The 21,922-nt window shown below is 45.9% G+C and overlaps 1 protein-coding gene across 2 annotated transcripts in view; it reads right to left on the bottom strand.

The window, feature by feature from the left end:
* Positions 1 to 11,866, bottom strand: part of LOC144736571 (multivesicular body subunit 12B-like) — a 59,601-nt gene extending 47,735 nt beyond the window's left edge. The window contains exon 1 of one of the 2 annotated variants that reach the window (XM_078619126.1): positions 11,543 to 11,866. Coding sequence is in view for 1 of the 2 variants with exons in the window: in XM_078619125.1 (XP_078475251.1) it covers positions 11,178 to 11,218 (41 nt within the window). In the remaining variant the exon portion in view is untranslated. Of the gene's footprint in view, positions 1 to 11,177; positions 11,483 to 11,542 lie in introns of those variants that run through there. The other variant, XM_078619125.1, reaches the window with a different exon arrangement.
* Positions 11,867 to 21,922: the final 10,056 nt, after the last annotated feature.

The following is a 21,922-nucleotide window of genomic DNA, read 5'->3' as shown; positions in this document are numbered from 1 at the left end:
TGTTGTGACCTGCAGTGCGGTGAGTGGGTGGCAGTGAGCGAGTGACTTCGAGTGAATCAGTAAACGAGTGCCATGGAGTTAATCAGCGAGCGCTGGATCACCAATCAACCCGATCTCTTCGCATCGCGATGGGAAAGACAACGGATTTTGCGGAGCACAGGACAACGTCGCACATCCGACAGTCACATATCTACTTCTGATGACGGAGAGAGCAGTGTGTCTCTGGCAAACCGGCAAATATGCGAGTACAAGGGACTTAACGGCCCAAAATATGCTCGCAACATTCCTGCTGCATCTGTCATTCAAGCTGGGCCTTGCCTTAAGCCCTGTGGCAACATTAAAGCCAATGCCTACGCAACGTCCCATCGTAATCCAGCGTGGAAACCCAGTGGAGTTGAAATTATCACGGGTTATACAAACGGTCATTTTGCTCACTCTCTCTTTGCCGTGTGGCGCCTCGTTCCGCTACGTATTGTTCGGCACGATGTCCGACGTTTTATGCGCCACGGTGGAGCCGAGTTATGAAGCCTGAAAAAGCTCCAGGCACGTGCAGAGAGACGTCACATCTGTCACGTGTAGTGTAGTGGGTAGCGCGCTGCGCTACGAACCCGGCGACCCGAGTTCGATTCCCGTTCACGGCCACCACCGGTGACGATTATTTTAACCGCTCCTGGGCCTCCCCTAGGTTGACTCAGCCTCAAACGAGTAACTGATGCGGTGTGTGAACATCGCCACTGGGGAGACAAAGGCGGCCGGGCGTGGTGACAAGTCCCGGGCGAAGCCGGAGTAGTACAGCTAGTTAGGTAATAAAAAAACTATATTTTTTAATGCGCACACTTTCATTTGCACCCAAAAGTATAAAATACATTATTTTGACCTTAGAATTCATCAAATTTGATGGGCTCAATGAAAGTGCGTGGCTTCCTTGTGATATGTTTAATTTTCTTTACGCAGTTACTCGCTAGCTAGGATACCTCACAAAATGGACATTTGATTAGAATTCAGAAGTTTTTTATCCATACATTTATTTCTCAGAACCATGTTGGGTCATGCACGGGGGTTTAGTACTCTCTAGAACACAACATCCAACAGGGAGGGGGGGGGTACAGTGGCCAAGAGAATGAAAGCCACTGCTCCAGAGGTGTGTTCTTGGCCTACTTTTCCACGCTCCCCCGTACGTCTTGGAAGAGATGGAAGTTACCCACACTTTACCCTACCACGTCCATGGGCCTGCCAATCGACTAACTGTGGTTGAACCCGTTAGTTAGTTGCAGGCTGGCTGGCTGGAAAAGGGGCAGTTAGTTGGGGAGTCAAGAGACTTGCAAGGTTGTTTCGATTGCAACCCTCTGTGAGATAAAAAATAAAATAATGTTTATCTTCTTGGTTCTTTCGGTAAAGTCACGTAGAAGGAAAATAATAAAATAATAAAAATAAAACATAATTCAAATAATTCTCAAGACGTTTCGGCCACAACGCAAGCAGTCGTCCTCAGGTGAAGAACAGGTCTGTCGGGGAGACAGCGTCACCTGATGACGGCTGCTTGCGTTGTGGCCGAAACGTCGTGAGAATTATTTTATTATGCTTTATTTTATTATTTCCCTTCTACGTGACTTTACCGAAAGAACCAAGAAGAAGAACCAAGAAGATTAAGTAACTTTGTCGGTACGTCTTCAGGTTCGGAAGACGTGGTACCAAGGCGCCCACAAGGCACAGTTTTGGCACCCGGGGTCGTGTCGCTACAGTTCTCCGTGGTGAGTAACGACGTCTTTAAAAGAACAACGGTGCCTCTGCTGCTACTACGCCTCTCTCGAAATAAAATTAACACCGAACCGATTGCCGTGTTCACGTGGTTCGGCGGTGAAGGGGTCACCCACAGCTTGCAGACGTCCCGGAACGGGAGAGGGGTTAATGAGCATTGAAACGTGGATTTCAACCATTAACCTCTGGATTTGAAAGTCCAGTCTGATAATCATGATACAAATCGTGCCATCCCTTGCACATTTTTTCCCATTAACTAAAATGTTACTCTCACTGGAAACTTCACGATCGCTGACGTAATGCATTTCGATCCGTCCTGAATCAATAGACTTAGAGATGCACCAGGAAGCCCTTGCATTAACAATGCACTCATTGTACACGCCGCCGGCTCTACACGGCAACACAAGAGAAATCATTCTCGCACAGCCGACATAGCAACAAGCGGCACGCATTATGAGCGGTGGCGTGGCTATCGGAGTGTGTCGGCGATGCAACTGCACTAAGGGCCCATGTTCACGGTGGCTAGGAGATGTTAACTACCTCGCCTGGTGTGCAGGAGGTCGTGGGTTCGATCCCGACCCTGACGCCTGCTGCTGTATATTTGGAGTTTGCGTCTCTCTCTCTCTCTCTCATCGTCATCACGGTGGCTAGGAGATGTTAACTACCTAGCCTGGTGTGCAGGAGGTCGTGGATTCGATCCCGACCCTGATGCCTGCTGCTGTATATTTGGAGTTTGCGTATCCCTCTCTCTAACCGTGGTCGCGTGGATTTTAGAAACATGCGTTGGAGATTATTTGGCTGCTGCGATGCATTTCCACGCGACGATGATGAAAAGCAACTTCGTTGAGTTATCATTTGTGACCAGGTCGCTTCTGAAAAAGAGCTACATTGCTCAGTGGGCCTTACACCTGCTAAAATCAAAATATGATAATTGTTTTTTTACCCTTTTATCTGGCAACAAAACTGACACCTTTTTTACAAGGAGTCATGTTTGCATTGACCACAATACCTGCAGTCGGAATGCAAACAAAAACATGGTGTACACCATGTGAGACTAGGCTCTAAAGAAAGCTGTCTCGGGTGTGGACCAATCAACTTCAAGGACAGTGCACATTATCAGAGTTATGTTTTTTGTTTGCATTATGACTGCAGGTATTGTGGTCTATGCAAACATGACTCCTTGTAAAAAAGGTGTCAGTTTTGTTGCCAGATAAAAGGGTAAAAAAACAATTATCATATTTTTTTACTGGCAAATGAGGTTCCAATGGTGTAAAATTAAAATAGTTTAAGCTTAAACGACAGACATACAGACAGAGATTTAAGTAGAGAGTCGTATACTCAGAGACTCATAGACTTACATTGAGATACTATTTTTACCATTAACTATTTCCAGTATACCAGGTAAGGGGCCGTCCATAAATGACGTCACGCACCTGGGGGGGGGGGGGGTCAGACATTTGTGACGATGTGTGACGAGGGGGGCGGGGTGTTTGAGAAATGTGACGTCATATCAAAATGCGCAACTTTAAATAAATATAGACAACACGTTCTACTTAATTAAATAGACGTTTTAATGTTTTCTCCTACAACATCAGAGTGCAGCGCCACATTAAATACGCACTACAATGACAATAGTTTAAAGCGATTTGAAGCAAGTTTAAAATATTTGAGGGGGGGGGATCTGACTTTGTGACGTCGTGTGACTAGGGGGTGGGGGTCAAAAATCGTCCAAAATTGCGTGACGTCATTTATGGACGGCCCCGAAAGCCCACCGAGCCTTTTTGCTCTCTTTCAGAAGTGACGTGGGCCACAAATGACAGCTCAACAAAGAGGCCTATCATCATGTGGAAATTAATCGCCAGCCAAATTTTACACATTGTCCTGCGGAGGGAGCTGGTAGGAACGTTGGGTTGCTCGGTCAATGGCCAGGGTCAACGGCGGCGTGGTGTATTCCGCAAATATGGCCGACTGTGAGGGCGGGCACAAGCCGGCGTGAGTAGGTTAAGCGTTGAGTTTTATAAGGGCACCACGGGGTGACCAGCCCCTCCCCACCCAGCCCCACCCCTCCCACCCCCCACCCAGCCCCTCCCTCCCCACCCAGCCCCACCCTCCCAACCCAGCCTCTCCCCACCCAGCCCCACCCTTCCCACCCAGCCCCTCCCTGCACGATGGACGGACACAATAATCCCCTGTGGGCTGGTGTAACCAGGAGGTTCCTACCAGAATCACAATTCTGTATGTAGGTTGAACTTCTTTCGCACTGTACAGTAGCCAATCGTGCTAATCAGGTGCGGGGTGGGGGGGAGACAACCTGAACACAAAAAGCTCCTCCTTGTCAGAGGCTCAAGAATTTTCTGCACGGATGAATGAACGTGGATTAATATAATTATCTCCACAATGGTCAATTATTGCAGCAACTGAGCTTAACGTTTAACTTATGTAAGAACACGTGCACTTTTGAAACCTATTGAAATATGGTCATTCACATGCCCTTTGTCAATCCACTGCTGGATGATGGGCCTGTCCATGACTTGTCAACCGCGGGGGATTTTTAAATCCTTTATATTAAGTTCGCTTGCTTGCTTACGACCGTGCAAATCTTTCGGTCGTTTTTTAACCCACTTCCCGTGATCCAATCGAGCTGACATTTTGCACACAGACTCGTTGTGCGTGACAATTAATGTTCGTGAAAACAAATTTCCAAAATTTTACACTTTTTAGGACAAAAATATTATATTTAATTACCAATTACTTAATGGTGCAATGCAATCATCTGACCCATAGGTGGCAGCCATCTCAAGCCAGAGGACGAGAGGACTCTAGCCGCCACGCATATAAAGGATTTATAGTGAAAAACTTTGTTTTTACGGGTTATATTATTTGAAACGTGCATCACCACACTGGTCAGTGTGGATTGGCCTTAGGATCGGTGCAGGTATCAGTCACCACTGATGTGAGTCGTGGCAAGAAAATTTGAAAAAAGGTGTTTTTCACACCTGATCACAATTGCTTGTGTTGCAGTCGAAACGTCGTGAGAATTAAATTTTTTATATTTTTTATTATTTTTATTATTTCATCTGATGATTGCTTGTGTTGCAGTCGAAACGTCGTGAGAATTTAATTGTTTTATATTTTTATTATTTCATCTAATTATGATTGCTTGTGTTGCAGTCGAAACGTCGTGAGAATTTAATTGTTTTATATTTTTATTATTTTTATAATTTCATCTGATGATGATTGCTTGTGTTGCAGTCGAAACGTCGTGAGAATTTTATTGTTTTATATTTTATTATTTTATTGTTTCCCTTCTACGTGACTTTACCGAAAGAAGCAAGAGTATTTCAAAATAGTTTTTTTCACAAGTTCAATTCTGCACTTGGCAAAGGGGACACGTTCGTCACGGGCTTTCTTATCTCGCGCGAGGATAATTTTTTTTTTATATTGCGGAAAGTGTTACTCAGAGTTACGGAGCGGAAGGGAAATAAAGCGATGAAAATCTTGACTAAACATTCGTGCTTTTGGAGATAAGCTAACGAAGCATAACGTAAACAAAATTAGCCAACAACTTTTATTTCGATAATTGTTTTTTTACCCTTCTATCTGGCAACAAAACTGACACCTTTTTTACAAGGAGTCATGTTTGCATTGACCACAATACCTGCAGTCGGAATGCAAACAAAAAACACAACTCTGATAATGTATGCACTGTCCTTGAAGTTGATTGGTCCACACCCGAGACAGCTTTCTTTAGAGCCTAGTCTCAGATGGTCTTGGACCAATCATCAAAAAAAGGTGTCAGTTTTTTTGCCAGATAAAAGGGTAAAAAAACAATTATCATATTTTGTTACTGGCAAATGAGGTTCCAATGGTGTAAACTTTAATTTCTTTGAAAGGGGAGGAGGTGGGGGGGAGACTGCCGTTTCGCTCCTTGTGGGTATGAATTCTATAAATAAAACACCACTCACCTCGTGAATCATCAACGCTGCCGCTTACAGGTGCAAGGTGCAACCCTGCAATTGTTTCGTAGCGTCACTGCTGCCAGATAGGCGTACACCAGAGTGAGCCCGAGACAGCCCCTTCTAAGAGGGTGCGTGTCTCTCTGTCTCATCATCATCACAGTGGCTAGGAGATGTTAACTACCTCGCCTGGTATGCAGGAGGTCGTGGGTTCGATCACGACCCTGACGTCTGCTGTATGTTTCGAGTTTGAGTCTCTCTCTCTCTCATCATCATCACGGTGGCTAGATGTTAACTACCTCGCCTGGTATGCAGGAGGTCGTGGGTTCGATCTCAACCCTGACGCCTGCTGTATATTTGGAGTTTGCGTCTCTCTCTCTCTCATCATCATCACGGTGGCTAGATGTTAACTACCTCGCCTGGTGTACAGGAGGTCATGGGTTCGATCTCAACCCTGACGCCTGCTGCTGTATATTTGGAGTTTGCGTGTGTGTCTCTCTCTCATCATCATCACGGTGGCTAGGAAATGTTAACTACCTCGCCTGGTATACAGGAGGTCGTCGGTTCCAACCCGACCCTGACACACCTGCTGTATATTTGGAGTTTGTTTGGGTGGATTTTTCCCCGGTTCCTCCGGTTTTCCCTCCACATTTAGAATCCATGTGTTTATTTCACAAGTTCCATTCGGCCCTTCGAATTCGCTTGCTATACATTTCCACATGATCATAAGCCACTTTGTTGAGCGATCATCTGTGGCCAGGTAGCTTCTGAAAAAGAGCTACATAGCTCAGTCGGCCTTGCCTGAAAAAATAAAACATAGTTTAGTTTTAAAACGCATATTTATGTTCAGAGCATTTGGGAGAAACCGGAGGACCTGGAGAAAAATCCTCGCGACCACGGAGAGAAACACACGCAGACTCCAAATACACAGTAGACGTCAGGGTCGTGATTGAACCCACGACCTCCTGCATATCGGGCGAGGGAGTTAACATCTCCTAGCCACCGCAGCGTCCCTTAAAATCGAATGAAAGTCACCGAGTCTGTTCATAACGCAATGTGCTGCTAACTTTGGAATTCCCTCCCATCATCTCTTTTCCCAAGCGCTTAGACCTTTGCTCAATTCAACTAACTGTGCTTCAAAAATATAATAATAATCACTGCGCCTCCGCTATATAACCAGATTGCTATCGGTAAGACCGTCAATTAAACTGGTAGGAACCACCTGGTTCCACCAGCCCACAGGGGATTATTGTGTCCGTCCGTCCGTCATGTATCCAAAAATGGGAGGGGTAGGGCTGGGTGGAGAGGGGAGGGTGGGGAGGGGCTGGGTGGGGAGGGGAGGGTGGGGAGGGGCTGGGTGGGGAGGGTGGGGCTGGGTGGGGAGGGGCTGGTCACCCCGTGGTGCCCTTATAAAACTCAACGTTTAACCTACTCACGCTGGCTTGTGCCCGCCCTCACAGTCGGGCATATTTGCGGAATACACCACGCCGCCGTTGACACCTGGCCATTGACCGAGCAACCCAACGTTCCTACCAGCTCCCTCCGCTGGAGGAATGTGTTTGAATACAATCTATTAATACACTCGGCCAAGACTCTGGGGCCAGCCCAGGACATGCTGGCGAGACTGTCGCCCGGCTGGCCTGGGAATTCCCTCGGAAGAACGAGAGTCTGTGTATAGTGGTGTGTAGGTGTATAGTGTAGTAGTGTATAGTGTAGCAGTGTATAGTGTAGTAGTGTATAGTGTAGCAGTGTATAGTAATGTATAGTAGTAGTGTATAGTGTAGTAGTGTATAATGTATAGCAGTGTATAGTGTAGTGTGTAGTGTATAGTGTAGTAGTGTATTAGTGTATAGTGTAGTAGTGTATTAGTGTATAGTGTAGTAGTGTATTAGTGTATAGTGTAGTAGTGTATAGTGTAGTGTATAGTGTATAGTAGTGTCTAGTGTAGTAGTGTATAGTAGTGTATAGTGTAGTGTATAGTAGTGTATAGTAGTGTATAGTAGTGTATAGTGTAGTGTATAGTGGTGTATAGTGTAGTAGTGTATAGTGTAGTGTATAGTGTAGTGTAAAGTAGTGTAGTAGTGCTGGAGTCTGTCGCCAGGGAAAGTGAGGTCTGGACGCCACCACTCAACACGCTGCCGCCACGACCCTCACCAGGACAAGCGGACTGAGAAACGAACGCACAAACGAACTCTGTGATGAGTCGATAACTGCGGTGATAAAAATTAAGCCGTAAAAAAAAGTTTTTCACTATAAATCCTTTATATGCGTGGCGGTTAGAATCCTCTCGTCCTCTGGCTTGAGATGGCTGCCACCTATGGGTCAGATGATTGCCTGCCACCATTAAGCAATTGGTAATAAAATATAATATTTTTGTCCTAAAGTGTAACATTTTGGAAAAAAATTTTCACGAAAATAAATTGTCACACACAACGAGTCTGTGTGCAAAATGTCAGCTCGATTGGATCACGGGAAGTGGGTTAAAAAACGACCGAAAGATTTGCACGGTCGTAAGCGCGCAAGCAAGCAAGCAAACTTAATATAAAGGATTTAAAAATAGTTTTGATTGTACGTTGACAAATTACAAAGGAACTCCACCCTCCGCCCCCCAAAGGATCAACATCCCAAAAAAAGCAGATCCCCTTGGTGACCTTGTCGTCCATGACGTTGCTTCTGCCCAATTCTATTTGGAGCCCCACTTAGCAGACTTCCTGCGTTCAGAGCTTCAATCGTTCCCTGTACAGTACTGCACAGTCCACCATTTCAATCACCTCCGATTAGCACGCTTGGCTGTGTACGGTGGCGAAAGAGGTTCAATATACATACTGCCCATAGACTCAAAACTGCCCACAGACTCAACACTGCCCACGGACTCAACACTGCCCACGGACTCAACACTGCCCACGGACTCAACACTGCCCACATGCTCAACATGTATGTGCATACATCAGTTGTTATTCCAAACGTTGTCCACAAATCTGAGACTGTTAGTGTTTCCTCCATTTGTTGGCGACTCTTTGCCCGATATCATGTTTTGGAAAATATCTCATGACGTTTCCGCCAATAGCCTTGCTGAGTGCATACCTCATTGTGTGCGATTCAACTCATCTATATTGTGAGACTTAATCGAATTTCAATTTCGCTGCCACATTTTCTTAACACGTGCTTTCTCTACCCCCCCCCCTTTCCATATTTATGTTTTACTCTGCTTCTTTCGTAAGGCGTTTGGAATAAGCAGCACCGGCAGACTACAAATGGATTTTTTAAAATCCTTTATATTAAGTTCGCTTGCTTGCTTACGACCGTGCAAATCTTTCGGTCGTTTTTTAACCCACTTCCCGTGATCCAATCGAGCTGACATTTTGCACACAGACTCGTTGTGCGTGACAATTTATTTTCGTGAAAAACTTTTTCCAAAATGTTACACTTTTTAGGAAAAAATAAATTATATTTAATTACCAATTGCTTATTGGTGACAGGCAATCATCTGACCTATAGGTGGCACCCATCTCAAGCCAGAGGACGAGAGGACTCTAGCCGCCACGCATATAAAGGATTTATAGTGAAAAACTTTGCTTTTACGGGTAAATTTTTTTACTTTGTAAAAGCCATTCCATGGCAGCATCGGGGGTGGTAGCCGAGTGGCGTTTCGCTTATTCCACCGGATTAAAATTCCTTGGCACGTGTCGTGATGGGGCACTGCAAGATCCGGCCTTGTCCCGTCCAGGGCTCGCTGAGCTGCATTAGATTCCGACTGCCAAACGAATACGTGATAAAGGTCGCACTCATTTCACACAAAGCGCTCGTCACAAATGAACCACACAATGACCTCGCTGATTTCGTCAAGGAGCATAAGGCATCATCACGCAAACTCCGGTCATCGTCATGGCAGCAGCGGGCGGCGCTTGGATAACCATCGAACAAAGACAACGGTGGTCACCGCATGGCGCGATTTTAGATGCACTTCTGCGGCCGTCTGGAACGCTCTTCCTGTTCATATTAGGAAGACAATGGAGCTATGCACTTGTAAATCATCACTTACATTGACAAACTCATTTCTTTACAACTGCATTTTATCATTATCAGAGTTGTTTATTTTTGTTTGCATTTGACTGCTTGTGTTGTGGTTATTGCAAACATGATGCCTTGTATAAAGGTGTCAGTTTTTGTACCAGTTTAAAGGGTAAAACCCTACTACTAAAACTGCATTTTGTGTTTATTTTGTTGTCTTTTCCGCACCTTCGATGAGCAAGGTTGGCTCTGTACGGTGCGCCAGAAGTTGAACGCACATACATACAGACCACGTGTGTTGCATCAGACCACCTCACTGCATTTGCAGTCGAGCGAGTCGTTAAATTTCTATCTACAGAGGACATATCGACACGTCACGTGCGTTTGGACACAGTCCATACTGGTCCAGTGGGCAATCTGTGAAACAATCAAGAGGGTGCCATGGTGGCTAGGAGATGTTAACTACCTCGCCGGTCTTACCGATAGCAATCTGGTTATATAAGCACAGTTAGTGCACAGTTAGGTATTATGGTCAATGCAAACATGACTCCTTGTAGAAAAGGTGTCAGTTTTGTTGCCAGGTAAAAGGGTAAAAAAACAATTATCAAATGTGTACCTATTTTATCGGCCACAACGAGCTAAAAAGCATGGGAACGATCGGGAGTGGAAATTCCACAGTCCTATGGCCGGAGTCAGGCTAATGTAATAAGGCAAAAATAACAGTTTTTAAACAAAAATACGATGCATTGCAGTACGCGTGAAGAGAGAAAGAGAGGGCGAGATACATTTTGTCAATCCACTGCTGGATGAGAGCTTCCTCAGTGCGGATTTGTTAAAGGCTGGGCGCATAGACGTGGGGACCATAGCACGTACAGTCCAACAATGGATTTTGCTCCTCTTAACACTTTGCCGCGCTCGAGTACAGTACTTTAATTAGTGTAACCTACGGTCCCTTTGTAAATCCACTGCTGGATGAGTTAATTGCTTCGTTTGACCATACTTCACCACGACTGTGTCACTATTCATCTTCTTGGTTCTTTCGGTAAAGTCACGTAGAATGTAAATAATAAAATAATAAAAATAAAACATAATAAAAGAATGTACAATGGAAATAATAAAATAATAAAAATAAAACATAATTGTAGAATGGAAATAATAAAATAATAAAAATAAAACATAAGAAAATAATGTTTTATTTTTATTACTTTATTATTTCCATTCTACGTGACTTTACCGAAAGAACCAAGAAGGTGAATCCCTGCAGTCACGAAAGCTTTAAATCGTGTCACTATTCTTAGGTAACACGTTGCCAAAAGCGATTTAAAACACTAAATCCGCACGTTAAAACAACAGTACGCAACGTACGAAAGGCATGAAAGTACACATGACCACGGCAATAAATGTAACATTTTAAAAAATTACAATAAATATAACAATAAATACCACACTTACAGGGAGCACAAGGAAAATACCGGCCGGGCGAAGCGCTTCATCTTCGGCAGGGCTTTCTAGGCAACACCGTGGATTGACTAGGCCGCTGCGGGAGTTCGTGGCCAAACCGTTAGTTCGAGGCGGGGTCGATCTTTGAAGAGAAACTCTACGACAATGTTTCTTTTGATTCAGTTTAACAATGTTACCGCGTACAACCGACGATGTTTTATCATCGCAAACCCGGCTTAGATTTAACTTTAAACAGCCGAGGTTCGGGTGTCGAACTGGTGTGTGTAATGTTGGAGCGTTTCGGCGCGACTAACAACACAGCAACAAAAAAAAAACATTTAATTGTTTAAAAGATATTTATAAAAACGTCGCGTTACCTTAATCAGCTTCCTCCTCGTGACTTTTTCTGAGGCGATATCGTGGGCGAATTGATAAAAAAATATATATTTTTAAACAAAATCCCCGCGTGGAGATCTCAGATAACGCGCTTAATCCGTTTCGTTTACGACGATTGTGTCCGCTAAGTCTAATCAGTATCGTGCAAACTAAAACAAATTAAAACAACCGCCACCAAACAAACACAACGACGACGATAACAAACTAATGCTTATCGATACCACTAACAACCGCCGCTTTAGCGGGGTAAAAATCGTGCAAGAGTTGTGTGGTTATGTGCCGGGCGAGACTCAGCAGTAGCAGCTGTGAGTTTAAAGGGCTCCACCCCCTCCCCCCACAATTCACGAGGCGATTAGCATATTATTTATTTACTTACTTTGTACTTTTTTAATCCAACCCCCTCCCCGCCCCGCCCCGCCCTCTCTCTCTGCGCTATGAACACATTGTCCTGCGGAGGGAGCTGGTAGGAACGTTGGGTTGCTCGGTCAATGGCCTGCAGGGTCAACGGCGGCGTGGTGTATTCCGCAAATATGCCCGACTGTGAGGGCGGGCACAAGCCGGCGTGAGTAGGTGAAACGTTGAGTTTTATAAGGGCACCACGGGGTGACCAGCCCCTCCCCACCCAGCCCCACCCCTCCCACCCCCCACCCAGCCCCTCCCCACCCAGCCCCTCCCCACCCTCCCCACCCAGCCCCACCCCTCCCACCCCAGCCCCTCCCCACCATCTCCACCCAGCCCCTCCCCACCCTCCCCACCCAGCCCCACCCTCCCCTCCCCACCCAGCCCCACCCTCCCCACCCAGCCCCTCCCCACCCTCCCCTCCCCACCCAGCCCCTCCCTCCCCACCCAGCCCCTCTCTGCACGACGGACGGACACAATAATCCTCTGTGGGCTGGTGTAACCAGGAGGTTCCTACCAGTAATATTCATATTGTTGGCTCTTTCGGTAAAAGGGCCGTCCATAAATGACGTCACGCAATTTTGGCCGATTTTTGACCCCCCCCTCCCCCCCTCGTCACAAACAGTCAGACCCCCCTAAAATATGACGTCACAAAGCTCTGCCCCCCCCCCAAACCATATTACATTTTGAAAATAAAACATGCTTCAAATCGCTTTCAACTATTGTCATTGTAGTGCCTATTTAATGTGGCGCTGCACTCTGATGTTGTAGGAGAAAACATTTATTAAAAAGGAGGCATTGGAAAGCTGAAATTTAGCATCAAATTCACTTGAAAATATTCAAACGTCTAACTAAAACTGCAGCTGTTCAGAATATTCTATTGCAATTATATAATAATTATAAAATATTAAAAGTCATCATAACTATAAAAAAAATACTTGAAACTTTGTAGTAGAGCGAAGCAAAATGGAGAGTACAATTACAACAACTATATATTAATTCCACAGAATGAAAAGCCCTGGTAGAATCATTAGAATCAAAATGTTTAATAACAATCATTAAAAGAAAATTTTAAAAAAGTGGCGGTTTACCAAATTTTCTTTCTGTGGTTTTCACACATGATGATGATTGCTTGTGTTGCAATCGAAACGTCGTGAAAATTGTATTGTTTTATTTTTATTACTTTATTGTTTCCCTTCTACGTGACTTTACCGAAAGAACCAAGAATATTAACATGCCTGTCAACCCCTTATCAGTGCCCTACTTTATCACAGAACAATTAAGACCGTATTGGTCACCCCGTGCCCTTTGTAAATGTCAACGTTTATCCTACAAAGTGTCCATCACAAGGGAGAGAAACACGTAAATAAAAACTTTATTTGCCCGTATTGAAACGGCTGTACTCCATACTTCTAGATTTGAAGCTTTCGTGACTGCAAGGATTCATATTCTTAGGGTTTTTCGGTAAAGTCACGTAGGTAAAACATCAAAATTAATAAAAATAAAATAAAAACTCCATACTCTTTGGTTCTTTCGGTAAAGTCACGTAGGTATAAAATAAAATAAATCACGACGTTTCGGGCACAACACAAGCGTCCATCATCAGGTGGGAAAGCATTGAAACTCCGTATGGAGCTGAACATTCAATGTCCCTGTACAAGAATGCGGATAAATTGTATGGGCTGACAGGTATGCATTACAATATACACTACAATATACAGGGTCATCAGGGGACCTCCTTTGCCAGTACCAAAATATACTAATAGGTTCTAGATTTGAAGCTTTCGTGACTGCAAGGATTCATACACTTAGTTCTTTCGGTAAAGTCACGTAGGTAAAAAATTAAATAAAAATTTATAAAAATAAAATAATAAAAATTAACCCGTAAAAACAAAGTTTTTCACTATAAATCCTTTATATGCGTGGCGGCTAGAGTCCTCTCGTCCTCTGGTTTGAGATGGCTGCCACCTATGGGTCAGATGATTGCCTGCCACCATTAAGCAATTGGTAATTAAATATATATATATTTTTCCTAAAAAGTGTAACATTTTGGAAAAAAAATTTTCACGAAAATAAATTGTCACGCACAACGAGTCTGTGTGCCAAAATGTCAGCTCGATTGGATCACGGGAAGTGGGTTAAAACACGACCGAAAGATTTGCACGGTCGTAAGCACGCAAGCAAGCAAGCAAGTGAACTTAATATAAAGGATTTAAAAATCACGACGTTTCCGTCACAGCCAGATTTGCTGTATCAAGTGATACAGCAAATCTGGCTGTGACGGTCCCACCTGATGACGGAGACTTGTGTTGCCTCCGAAACGTCGTGATGTTTATTATTTTATTATTTTATTTTTATTAATTTTAATTTCATTTTTTTACCTACGTGACTTTACCGAAAAAACTAAGAGTAAAGATAACAAAGACTTCCCGTATAGCCTGTGAAAAAAACTGTAGGGGCAAGTGCTGCGAGCGAGCACCTATGAGGGCCGGAACGATACACAAGGGGGTGGGTGGCCAGCACCACGCCCGACCGCCTTTGTCTCTCCGGTGGCGATGTTTACACACCGCACCAGGTACTCATTTGAGGCTGAGTCGACCTGGGGGAGGCCCACGACCGGTTCAGATAATCGTCACCGCTGTTGGCCGTGAGCGGTAATCGAACTCGGGTCGTCGGGTTCATAGCGCAGTGCGCTAACCGCTACACTATCGGATTAAACAACATCCGCCATTGATAATTGGTATTTTACCCTTCTACTTGGCAACAAAACTGACACCTTTTTTTACAAGGAGTCATGTTTACATAGACCACAATACCTGCAGTCGTAATGCAAACAAAATTGGAACCTCAAATGAGGTTCCAATGGTGTTAATGCTTACCCCGAGCTCTCATACTCTGATGGTGCATTGTCTTTGAGTTGTGCGCCTTTTGGCGTCATCTGGTCCAACCCATGTGAGACTAGGCTCTAAGGAAAGCTGTCTCGGGTGTGGACCAATCAACTTCAAGGACAGTGCATACATTATCAGAGTTATGTTTTATGTTTGCATTATGACTGCATGTATTGTGGTCTATGCAAACATGACTCCTTGTAAAAAAGGTGTCAGTTTTGTTGCCAGATAGAAGGGTAAAAAACCAATTATCATATTTTTACTGGCAAATGAGGTTCTAATGGAACAACCGCCATTCGCCACTAAGTGGCGGTGACGTCACTACGACGCTTTTAACGCGCGTGTGGGTGTCCACGCGCACAATCATCATCTCCTCGGTGGTGGCTAAAGCGTGTACTGATTTGGTGGGTGAGCGGCAGGGCTTCGGCAAGTGGAAAGGTTGTGAGGTTCAGTCCCAGGCAAGGGTTGGCAACCTTAAAGGCGCCGTGGTGGCTAGGAGATGTTTTCTCCATCGCCTGGTGTACAGGAGGGCGTGGGTTCGATCTCGACTTTGACGCCTGCTGCTGTATATTTGGAGTTTGCGTGTCTCTCTCTCCCATCATCATCACGGTGGCTAGGAGATGTGAAATACCTCGCCTGGTGTACAGGAGGTCGTGGGTTCGATCCCGACACTGACGCCTGCTGCTGTATATTTGGAGTTTGCGTGTCTCTCTCTCTCATCATCATTATCACGGTGGCTAGGAGATGTTAACTACCTCGCCCGGTATGGAGGAGGTCGTGGGTTCGATCTCGACTTTGACGCCTGCTGCTGTATATTTTGAGTTTGCGTGTTTCTCTCTCATCATCATCATCATCACGGTGGCTAGGAGATGTTAACTACCTCGCCTGGTACACAGGAGGTCGTGGGTTTGATCTCGACTTTGACGTTTGCTGCTGTATATTTGGAGTTTGCGTGTCTCTCTCTCATCATCATCACGGTGGCTAGGAGATGTTAACTATCTCGCCTGGTGTACAGGAGGTCGTGGGTTCGATCTCGACTTTGACGCCTGCCGCTGTATATTTGGAGTTTGCGTGTCTCTCTCTCATCATCATCATCACGGTGGTCAGGAGACGTTCTGTTGACGTGACACGACCTTACGAGTTGGCTGTGTCGGGTGGTGGCGGGTTTAATGACACATTTATATATTTACGCGATCTAACCTCCACCAAAAAAGCTGTGTCATGGGTGATATTGCTCGTGAAAGCCTCCTAAGTGTTGAACAATAATAGCCGTACCGACTGTAATGCCTATTGAAGCATGGTGACCTGTATAGGCATGCATTTAAACAATGTATTATTGTTATTCTTAGGTTTTTTCGGTAAAGTCACGTAGGTAAAATTAATAAAAGTAAAATAAAAAATAAAATAAAAATCACGACGTTTCGGAGGCAACACAAGCTTCCGTCTTCAGGTGGAACCGTCACAGCACGATTGCTGTATCAAGTGAGAGAAATTCCAAGAACACAGTATTTGTATATATACTGGTTGAGGGTGGGAGGAGCCAAGGTAGGCCTTGAATATTATTTTTTGTGAGGTTCGGTGCGGCTGAAGCACGCTGCTAGGAATGAGCCTTTGTTGTGTAAACTGGGTGCGGATGATGTAAAGGTGCGTGTAAAAGGGACTGAGCCTTTTTGTTATGTAGAGATGATGCGGCTGAAATCGCTGCCTACGTGACTTTACCGAAAACAACCTAAGAATATGAATCATTGCAGTCACGAAAGCTTCAAATCTAGAATGTAATATTGTTTTTAACGATTCGCTTCCAAGCGACACTAAGTCTAAGTGTTAAAGTGTTTTGAATTTTCCAAGTCTTGGATGCTTTTTCTTCTTCTTATTCGTGTCTCCTACCCAAACCCATATGGCCTCTTCCCAACATTCCGGCGTTGGCATGGCTATAACATTGAGGAGCGGTGCAAGTTTGTGGAGCTGCAGGGCATCTCAGGAGATGATTCGTGTCATCTCAGGAGATTATCGTGGCATTTCAGGAGACGATCCGTTCCATCTCAGGAGATGATCCATGGCAGTTCAGGAGAGGATCGTGGAATCTCAGGAGATGATTCTTGACATTTCAGCAGATAATGATTCGTGGCATTTCAGGAGATGATCGTGGCGGGTTTTTGTCTCGCGACAAGCACCCAACGTCGTTGTTCCGTTGTGCAGAACCACCCCCCACCCCTCCCACCCCCCCCCACCCCTCCCACCCCCGCACCCCTCCCTTTCCCCCACCCCTTCCACCCCCAACACTCCTCCCACCCCCAACACCCCCCCACCCCTCCCACCCCTCACCCCTCCCCCCCCCACCCCTCCCACCCCCCCCACCCCTCCCACCCCCCCACCCCCCCACACCCCCCACCCCTCCCTTTCCCCCACCCCTCCAACCCCTCCCACCCCCCCACCCCCCACCCCTCCCTCCCACCCCCCACCCCTCTCTCCCACCCCCCACCCCTCCCCCCGTGATTTCACGACTTGGTGTCCGCCAACGGGCGGTGCCACGCTCAGTCTCGCGGTCACGGATTTCGCACTCGGCGTGAGGGCCGCCGCTAGAGGGCAGCATCGCTGCGCCCCGCGGTGGAAGTTGCCACGCGCCTGGGAAGGGGGGCGGGGCGTGGGGGATGTTGACGGACGTACACGTGTTTGTTGCGTATGATGGTGGTGGTTGTTGTTGTTGCACTTCTTTCGCACCGTACGTAGCCAAGCGTGACAATCGGAGGTGCGGCGTTGAGTGCGTGGGTTAGTGTTGAGTCTATGGGTAGTGTTGAGCCTATGGGTAGTGTTGAGTCTATGGGCAGTGTTGAGTCTATGGGCAGTGTTGAGTCTATGGGTAGTGTTGAGTCTATGGGCAGTGTTGAGTCTATGGGCAGTGTTGAGTCTATGGGCAGTGTTGAATCTATGGGTAGTGTTGAGTCTATGGGCAGTGTTGAGTCTATGGGTAGTGTTGAGTCTATGGGTAGTGTTGAGTCTATGGGTAGTGTTGAGTCTATGGGCAGTGTTGAGTCTATGGGCAGTGTTGAGTCTATGGGCAGTGTTGAGTCTATGGGCAGTGTTGAGTCTATGGGCAGTGTTGAGTCTATGGGTAGTGTTGAGTCTATGGGCAGTGTTGAGTCTATGGGTAGTGTTGAGTCTATGGGTAGTGTTGAGTCTATGGGCAGTGTTGAGTCTATGGGCAGTGTTGAGTCTATGGGTAGTGTTGAGTCTATGGGCAGTGTTGAGTCTATGGGCAGTGTTGAGTCTATGGGCAGTGTTGAGTCTATGGGCAGTGTTGAGTCTATGGGTAGTGTTGAGTCTATGGGCAGTGTTGAGTCTATGGGCAGTGTTGAGTCTATGGGTAGTGTTGAGTCTATGGGCAGTGTTGAGTCTATGGGTAGTGTTGAGTCTATGGGCAGTGTTGAGTCTATGGGTAGTGTTGAGTCTATGGGCAGTGTTGAGTCTATGGGAAGTGTTGAGTCTATGGGCAGTGTTGAGTCTATGGGCAGTGTTGAGTCTATGGGTAGTGTTGAGTCTATGGGCAGTGTTGAGTCTATGGGCAGTGTTGAGTCTATGGGTAGTGTTGAGTCTATGGGCAGTGTTGAGTCTATGGGCAGTGTTGAGTCTATGGGCAGTGTTGAGTCTATGGGCAGTGTTGAGTCTATGGGCAGTGTTGAGTCTATGGGTAGTGTTGAGTCTATGGGCAGTGTTGAGTCTATGGGTAGTGTTGAGTCTATGGGTAGTGTTGAGTCTATGGGTAGTGTTGAGTCTATGGGTAGTGTTGAGTCTATGGGTAGTGTTGAGTCTATGGGTAGTGTTGAGTCTATGGGTAGTGTTGAGTCTATGGGTAGTGTTGAGTCTATGGGAAGTATTGAGTCCATGGGCAGTGTTGAGTCTATGGGCAGTGTTGAGTCTATGGGCAGTGTTGAGTCTATGAGCAGTGTTGAGTCTATGGGTAGTGTTGAGGCTATGGGCAGTGTTGAGTCTATGGGCAGTGTTGAGTCTATGGGCAGTGTTGAGTCTATGGGTAGTGTTGAGTCTATGGGTAGTGTTGAGTCTATGGGTAGTGTTGAGTCTATGGGTAGTGTTGAGTCTATGGGCAGTGTTGAGTCTATGGGTAGTGTTGAGTCTATGGGCAGTGTTGAGTCTATGGGCAGTGTTGAGTCTATGGGCAATGTTGAGTCTATGGGCAGTGTTGAGTCTATGGGCAGTGTTGAGTCTATGGGCAGTGTTGAGTCTATGGGCAGTGTTGAGTCTATGGGTAGTGTTGAGGCTATGGGCAGTGTTGAGTCTATGGGTAGTGTTGAGTCTATGGGCAGTGTTGAGTCTATGGGCAGTGTTGAGTCTATGGGCAATGTTGAGTCTATGGGCAGTGTTGAGTCTATGGGCAGTGTTGAGTCTATGGGCAGTGTTGAGTCTATGGGTAGTGTTGAGGCTATGGGCAGTGTTGAGTCTATGGGCAGTGTTGAGTCTATGGGCAGTGTTGAGTCTATGGGTAGTGTTGAGTCTATGGGCAGTGTTGAGTCTATGGGCAGTGTTGAGTCTATGGGCAATGTTGAGTCTATGGGCAGTGTTGAGTCTATGGGCAGTGTTGAGTCTATGGGCAGTGTTGAGTCTATGGGTAGTGTTGAGGCTATGGGCAGTGTTGAGTCTATGGGCAGTGTTGAGTCTATGGGCAATGTTGAGTCTATGGGCAGTGTTGAGTCTATGGGCAGTGTTGAGTCTATGGGCAGTGTTGAGTCTATGGGCAGTGTTGAGTCTATGGGTAGTGTTGAGGCTATGGGCAGTGTTGAGTCTATGGGCAGTGTTGAGTCTATGGGCAATGTTGAGTCTATGGGCAGTGTTGAGTCTATGGGCAGTGTTGAGTCTATGGGTAGTGTTGAGTCTATGGGCAGTGTTGAGTATATGGGCAGTGTTGAGTCTATGGGTAGTGTTGAGGCTATGGGCAGTGTTGAGTCTATGGGCAGTGTTGAGTCTATGGGCAATGTTGAGTCTATGGGCAGTGTTGAGTCTATGGGCAGTGTTGAGTCTATGGGCAGTGTTGAGTCTATGGGTAGTGTTGAGTCTATGGGCAGTGTTGAGTCTATGGGTAGTGTTGAGTCTATGGGTAGTGTTGAGTCTCCTGCTACCCCCCCCCCACCCAAAACCATAAACCATATTTCTATTTTGAAAATAAAACATGCTTCAAATCGCTTTCAACTATTGTCATTGTAGTGCGTATTTAATGTGGCGATGCACTCTGATGTTGTAGGAGTGTTGTTCTAATAATTAGTGTTGTTATAACAATTCTATATTTATTTAAAGTTGCGCATTTTGATGTGACGTCACATTTCTCAAACCCCCCCCCCCCCTCGTCACACATCTTCACAAATGTCTGACCCCCCCCCACCCTCTAGGTGCGTGACGTCATTTATGGACGGCCCCGCAAGTTTTGCAAAAGCAAAACATCAAAGCAACATTGGGCACGGTGCACATAATTCAAAAACGAGCATCTTGTACTCAAGATAAATTGCCTAAGTTGCCAACAGAAGGTGTGTATCGGATTAATTGCTTATGTGGCAGATGCTATATTGGACAGACGGGATGTATCATTAGCGTGAGACTAAAAGAACACCAGAGAAATATTAAATACTCTCAAACACAACTGTGGGCAGTGGTGGAACATCGCTCGCCAACAAGGACACCCGATTTATTTTCATAAAGTTGAAGTGTTGTGCAAAACGAGTTATTACAGACCAAGACTAATTGGAGAATCCATTGAAATTGAGAGAAATACCAAAAACTTTAATCGCTCTGACAGCTCGAGGCTTAGTGCAGCCTGGAAGCGTATTAAATAATACATCCTACAATTACAATTCCTTACAGGGGAAACATACTAATTAACTGATTACTAATCAACACTGCCCATAGACTCAACACTGCCCATAGACTCAACACTGCCCATAGACTCAACACTACCCATAGACTCAACACTACCCATAGACTCAACACTACCCATAGACTCAACACTGCCCATAGACTCAACACTACCCATAGACTCAACACTGCCCATAGACTCAACACTGCCCATAGACTCAACACTGCCCATAGACTCAACACTGCCCATAGACTCAACACTACCCATAGACTCAACACTGCCCATAGACTCAACACTGCCCATAGACTCAACACTGCCCATAGACTCAACACTGCCCATAGACTCAACACTGCCCATAGACTCAACACTACCCATAGACTCAACACTACCCATAGACTCAACACTGCCCATAGACTCAACACTGCCCATAGACTCAACACTGCCCATAGACTCAACACTGCCCATAGACTCAACACTGCCCATAGACTCAACACTGCCCATAGACTCAACACTGCCCAAAGACTCAACACTACCCATAGACTCAACACTACCCATAGACTCAACACTGCCCATATACTCAACACTACCCATAGACTCAACACTACCCATAGACTCAACACTGCCCATAGACTCAACACTGCCCATAGACTCAACACTGCCCATAGACTAAGCACTGGCCATAGACTCAACACTGCCCATAGACTCAACACTACCCATAGACTCAACACTTCCCATAGACTCAACACTGCCCATAGACTCAACACTACCCATAGACTCAACACTGCCCATAGACTCAACACTGCCCATAAACTCAACACTGCCCACAGACTCAACACTGCCCACAGACTCATCACTGCCCACAGACTCAACACTACCCATAGACTCAACACTGCTCATAGACTCAACACTGCCCATAGACTCAACACTGCCCACAGACTCAACACTGCCCATAGACTCAACACTGCCCACAGACTCATCACTGCCCATAGACTCAACACTACCCATAGACTCAACACTGCCCATAGACTCAACACTGCCCACAGACTCATCACTGCCCATAGACTCAACATTGCCCATAGACTCAACACTGCCCATAGACTCAACATTGCCCATAGACTCAACACTGCCCATAGACTCAACACTACCCATAGACTCAACACTGCCCATAGACTCAACACTGCCCATAGACTCAACACTACCCATAGACTCAACAC

The sequence above is a fragment of the Lampetra planeri genome, chromosome 61 (genome assembly GCF_965212315.1).
Source record: "Lampetra planeri chromosome 61, kcLamPlan1.2.h2, whole genome shotgun sequence".
NCBI lineage: Eukaryota > Metazoa > Chordata > Hyperoartia > Petromyzontiformes > Petromyzontidae > Lampetra > Lampetra planeri.
Note: the sequence above shows the minus strand (reverse complement) of the source record. Positions and strands in the feature narration are given on the sequence as shown.